Below are 5,813 nucleotides of genomic sequence, written 5' to 3' on the forward strand. Positions count from 1 at the left end.
TGTGTGCATGACTAAGCCCCGCCCCCCCCGCCCCCCCCAGAGCCCAGCCGGCTGTGACTCACTCTCATAACTGAAAGTGAAAGAATGAAAGTGAAACCCGGACGAGTTGTTTGTGTCGACACAGCAGAGAGAAGGGGTTTCCACCTCTCCATATTCTACCTTTTCTTTACGGCAAAAACAGCTCAAACTCTTAAAAAAACTCCGCAGAACAGCTCCTGCCTCCTGCCTCCTGCCTCCAGCCTCCCGCCTCCTGCCCTCCCTGCAGCCATGCCCGACAGCCGGCTGTGTCTCGAGGCCCTGTCCGCCCTCTCCGGCTGTAACGTGGAGCCGACCCCCGGGGCCTCCCAGCTCACGCCGCAGGACTTCGTCAACATCGTGACCCTCAAGGAGTTCTACAAGCAGGAGGGCTTCAAACAGCTGGAGTACCCGAGCCTGGGGACGCTGTCCCTGCAGGACGAGGACGACCAGGACCTGTACAGCGCCCCGCCCGCGCTGGGTGAAGGCCCGTCCACCGCCGGGCCGCCGGCCAGCCTTAGGACCACGGTGAAGATCAACCCGCAGGACTTCTTCCACCCGCAGTACGACTACGACTTCACCCACGTTAAGGTGCTTATACCTCCACTTCATTAGCTCATTAAAATCAACATTATTATGTAGTTATTAATCATTATTATTCATTATTAATCACTGGTTTGCATGTCTTTCTCTTTAGTTTGAGCCAAATGTCAAATGTGAGAGTTGTTAACACTCAAAGGGTGAAAAGAGGGAGGAAGGGAGGGAGGGAGAGGTAAGGAAGAAGGAAGTGACAAGTGAGGGAGGGAGAGGGGGAAAGGGAGAGACGGGAGGGCCTTCCCGATGAGATGCGCGAGGCGCGACGGCGGCGGAGTGAGAGGGGGACGGGAAGGAGGCGCGACGGAGAAAGGCCGTGGCAGAGACAGCGACGGCGGAGACGAAAGAGACGACGGCAGGAGCGCGCGCGGGAGGGCGTCACGGACGCGCGAGGCGAGAGCCCTTGAGTTGCGGAGGGCGAGAGGAGAGCATACAGAGCAGAGCGCGGAAAGGGGCGGGAGGGAGATTGCGAGGGATTCTCAGGAAAGAGGGAGCCGGCGGACGAGCCAGAGAGTGACGTGCCGCGCCGGGCGCGTGAGGGTGGCAGTTTGGAGAGAAACAGAGGGACGTAGCGAGCGCAGGGGCGCGGGGGAGGCGGGAAGGCATGATTGAGAGGCGTGCGAGGCGGCGAGACGGCGTGAGGGGAGGGAGGGGCGCGCCCCAGCGGGCTTCCAGGCCGCGGCGCCCGCTAGGAGCGAGTGGAGAGGCACGGGAGGGACGAAGGGGGGAGAGAAAAGAAGGCCGTCGAGCGAGAAGGAGTGAGTGAGGGGGGAGAGAGGGAGGAAACGAGTGAGGAGGAAACAAGTGTAAGGAGAAGTGATGTGTGAAATACAGATAGAATATCTGGGATTAGCATGTAGCATATTAGAATTTCCCTCTGACCCTACTGACCTGTCCTCTGTCCCCTACTGACCTGTCCCCTGGCCCCTATTGACCTGTCCTCTGTCCCCTGTCCTCTGTCCCCTGTCCCCCCCTGTCCCCCAGGACGGCAACAAGACGTTCCTGCGTGGCAACGAGCCGTACGTCCGTCCCTGCGGCTGGAACCGCGTCGCCCTGCAGGTCCTGAAGAAGTACGACGGGGACGCCTGGCTGGGGACGGGGACGGACGCCTGGCCCGTCTCCTACCACGGACACAACATGGACGGGTCCCTGGGCGTCATCCTGGCCCACGGCGGGAGCCCCACAGAGGAGCCGGGCTTCCTGGAGGCCGCCAACGACTTGCTGGTCCACACCAAGACCCGGGGCCGGGGGGCGTACTCCACGCCGGACATCAAGCTGGCGGAGAAGTACTGCAAGAGGTTCAAGTCCAAGGTGGACGGGAAGACCTACAAGGTGGTCCTGCAGAACCGCATCAACCCGGCCAAGAGGGTCACGTGCCCAGAGGGAGGAGGTTGGCTGGTCTACGTCCCGGAAGGGAGTGCACCGAGGTCCAGGCCCAGGCGCCAGCGTGCAGGAGTTCCACGACCGTAGGGCTGCCTGCTTGCAGCAGGCGTGAGGGGGGAGGGGGGGGTGGGGGGGGGTCCATCCAACCCGTGGTTACAGGGCCACTTGCACTGTGGGTCCGCTTATGTGACGAACCCCATGGGCGTACCCTGTGTGACGAACCCTGGAGAGTACCATGGGCCGAAACCACATGGGAGCGTACCTGTGAGAAACCCCATGGAGCGTACCAGGTGACGAACCCCAGGGAGCGTCACCCCTGTGACGAACCCCTGGAGCGTACCATGTGACGAAACCCCAGGAGCGTACCATGTGACGAACCCATGGGATAGCGTACCATGTCCGGACGAACCAGGAGGGTTTACCATGTGAGAAACCCATGGAGCGTACAATGTGACGAAATCCAGGGAGCGTACCATGTGACGAAACCACATGGAGCGTACCTGTGACGAACCCAGGGAGAGTACCATGTGACGAACCCCGGGAGCGTACATGTACGAACCCCATGGAGCTACCATGTGACGACCCAAGGAGCGTACCATTGTGACGAAAACCCCATGGAGTACCATGTGACGAAAACCCAGGGAGCGTACCATGTGACGAACACACGGGAGCGGGTACGGACGAACCCAGGGGCGTACCATGGGACGAACACCGGAGCGTCCATGTGACACGAACCCCATGGAGCGTACCATGTGAGAACCCCCCGGATGCGGTAACATGTGACGAACCCCATGAGCGTACCATGTGACGAACCCCAGGGAGCGGTACCATGTGACGAACACCAGGGAGCGTACCATGTGACGAACCCAGTGAGGTACCATGGACGAAAGCAATGGGGTACATGTGACGAACCCATGGAGCGTCCATGTGACGAACACATGGAAGGTACAATGTGAAAACCCCATGGAGCGTACCATGTGACGAAACCCAGGGAGGTACCCATGTGACGAACCACATGGAGCCGTACCAGTGACGGACCCCATGGAGCGTCCATGTGCCGAACCACAGGAGCGTACACTGTGACGAACCCCATTGGAGGCGACCATGTGGACGAAACCATGGAGAGTACCATGTGACTAACCCAGGGAGGTTAAAATGTGCCGAACCCAGGGAGCGTACCATGGGACGAACAGGGAGCGTACCATGTGACGAAACCCATGGAGGTACATGTGACGAACCCGGGAGCTTACCATGGACGAACCCCAGGGAGCGTACCATGTGACGAACCCCCAGGGAAGCGTACCAGTGACGGAACCCCATGGAGCGTACCCTTGCTGACGAACCCAAGGGAAGGGTACATGTGCGAACCCAGGGAGGCGTACATGTATGTGACGAACCCATGGAGAGGTTACCATCTGACGAACCCCCAGGGAGCGTACCATGTGACGAACCCCATGGAGGCTCCGGACTAGGTGAGAACACCATGGAGAGTACCCATGTGGACGAACCCAGGGAGCGTACATGTGACGAAACCCCATGGCGTACCCATGTGACGAAACCCAGGGAGCGAACATGTGACGACACAGGGAGCGTACCATGTGAACGAACCATGGAGCGTACCATGTGACGGAAACCATGGAGCGTACCATGTGACGAACCACCAGGGGGTACCATGTACGCACCCCAGGGAGCGTCCATGTGACGTACCCATGGAGCCGTACCATGTGCCGAACCCAGGGAGCGTACCAGGTGACGAACCAGGGAGCGTACCTGTGACGAACCCCAGGGAGCGTTACCATGTGACGAACCCACCGGGAGGTACCAGTGACGAACCCATGGAGCGTACCATGTGATGAACCCAGGGAGACGTACATGTGACGACCCCGGGAGCGTACATGTGACGCCCCAGGGAGCGTACCATGGTGACGAACCACAGGGAGCGTACATGTGACGAAACCAGGGAAGCGTACATGTGACGAAACCCAGGGAGCGTCCCATGTGACCAACCCCAGGGAGCGTACCATGTGACGAACCCCAGGGAGCGTACCATGTGACGAACCCCAGGGAGGCGATACCATGTGACGAACCCCAGGGAGCGTACCATGTGACGAACCCCATGGAGCGTACCATGTGACGTGTGACGTAAGGAAAAATCCAAACACGAGTCAGAGAAGAGAAAGAAAAGTTGTGTCCGGTTTCTCTTTTCTATGCGTTTTCCTGTAACTTTTGTAATTTTACACGTTTGAAAATATTGAAATTAATGTCGACTTCGCAGTATTCATAATCGATGTCACATTTTGTCGTTATCGTGCAGCCCTGTTCAGAACAAGCTGAAATGACAGAAACCAGACGCTGTGACCTCATTTAGACAGTCTCCGTATCAGTCTCGCTTCACTGCCTAACCCTAATGTTGTCTTCCTGTCAAATGTGACCCGCTTTCAAAATAAAGTGTTGGCAAAATTCACTGAAAAAAATATCAAAAATACAAAAAAACTTCATAAAAAAACGTTGTAAAAAAGCAACAAAAAAACGTTGAGATAAAGGGAAAAAAGGGAGGACAACACGAGGGTTGAGGACGTCCCGCGGACCTACGCTGCCTTTTTTGGACTTTTAACCCTCGTGTTGTCTTCGGGTGAAATTGGGCAAAAAAACGGGCCGTCGAAAAAAGAGCTCAAAATATCAACTTTGGAGAAAAAAACACCAAAAACATCATAAAAAAGCAGCACGGACAACATTGAAAAAGTGACAAAAATGTTGAGAGTAAAAGTGACTTTTGACTTTTGACCCTCGTGTTGTCTCTCCGTCAAATTTGACCCGTTTTCCCCAAAAGATTTTATATCCAAAACAAAGGAAGTAGAAATAAAAGGGTGAAAAATGTTGGAAAAGGCGTCAAAATCAATGGAAAAAAAAATCAAAAATACCAAAAACGTTGTAAAAAGCAACAAAAACGTTGAGATGAAGAGAAAAAGGGAGGACAACACGAGGGATGAGGCTTTCCTAAGCTGCCTCATTTTGACTTTTAACCCTCAGGTTTTCGGTTAATTTTGTTTTTCTCACAAAAAATGGGCCGTCGAAAAAAGCGCTGAACACATCAACGTTGAAAATATTTGAAAAAACACCAAAAACATCTTAAAAAAAGCACGGACTACATTTAAAAAAGGGACAAAAATGTGGGAAAAAAGCGAGAATAATGTTGGTAAAAAGTGACAAAAACCTTCATTTTTTTTGATGGTTGACGGGAAGACGACGCGAGGGTTAAACACGCTCTGTAGCTTTAAATCTGGGGGGGGGGGGGGGGGGGTGTTCACATGCACAATTTTTAATATTGATGAGAGTAACTACTGATTTATTGTGTAACTGTATAAACTGCCGGGAGACTTAATATCACAACGTAATTAGTTGTTTTAATAATTAAATTCTGAAACAACAGGTGTCCGATAAATGTGGGAAAGTAGAGATATAACATTGAATAACTGTTACTACTTGAAAATAAAAAAGAAAATGTGAATTTCCGTGCAGCTGTGGCTCCTTCTGTGGACATTGAACTCATCTGCGTGATGCGTTCAAATGCAAAATAAGACCACGTAACAAACAAGCTTCAAAGGGCTGAAGGGGACCGTGTACCGAGTCCTCTCAACCACCGGTGGAGACAGTGTCCTCACTTCACTGGCTAATCTGTTGGTCCTCACAAAGGTTAGAAGAGACACAGCCACACTCACACACCACACCACACACCACACCACTCACACGACACACACAGACACACAGCTGCAAACACACACACACAACACTCACACAGACACACACACACAGCTACAAAC

The 5,813-nt window shown here is 54.1% G+C and overlaps 1 protein-coding gene across 1 annotated transcript; it reads left to right on the top strand.

Annotated features, from left to right (window-relative positions):
• Positions 1-57: 57 nt before the first annotated feature.
• On the top strand, positions 58-2,094 carry LOC116691931 (uncharacterized). The gene is made up of 2 exons (XM_032519855.1): positions 58-606; positions 1,594-2,094. The coding sequence occupies exons 1-2, from the start codon at positions 85-87 to the stop codon at positions 2,077-2,079; spliced, it is 1,008 nt and encodes a 335-aa protein (XP_032375746.1). The 5' UTR covers positions 58-84; the 3' UTR covers positions 2,080-2,094.
• Positions 2,095-5,813: the final 3,719 nt, after the last annotated feature.

This window comes from Etheostoma spectabile, chromosome 7 (assembly GCF_008692095.1).
Source record: "Etheostoma spectabile isolate EspeVRDwgs_2016 chromosome 7, UIUC_Espe_1.0, whole genome shotgun sequence".
Classification (NCBI taxonomy): domain Eukaryota; kingdom Metazoa; phylum Chordata; class Actinopteri; order Perciformes; family Percidae; genus Etheostoma; species Etheostoma spectabile.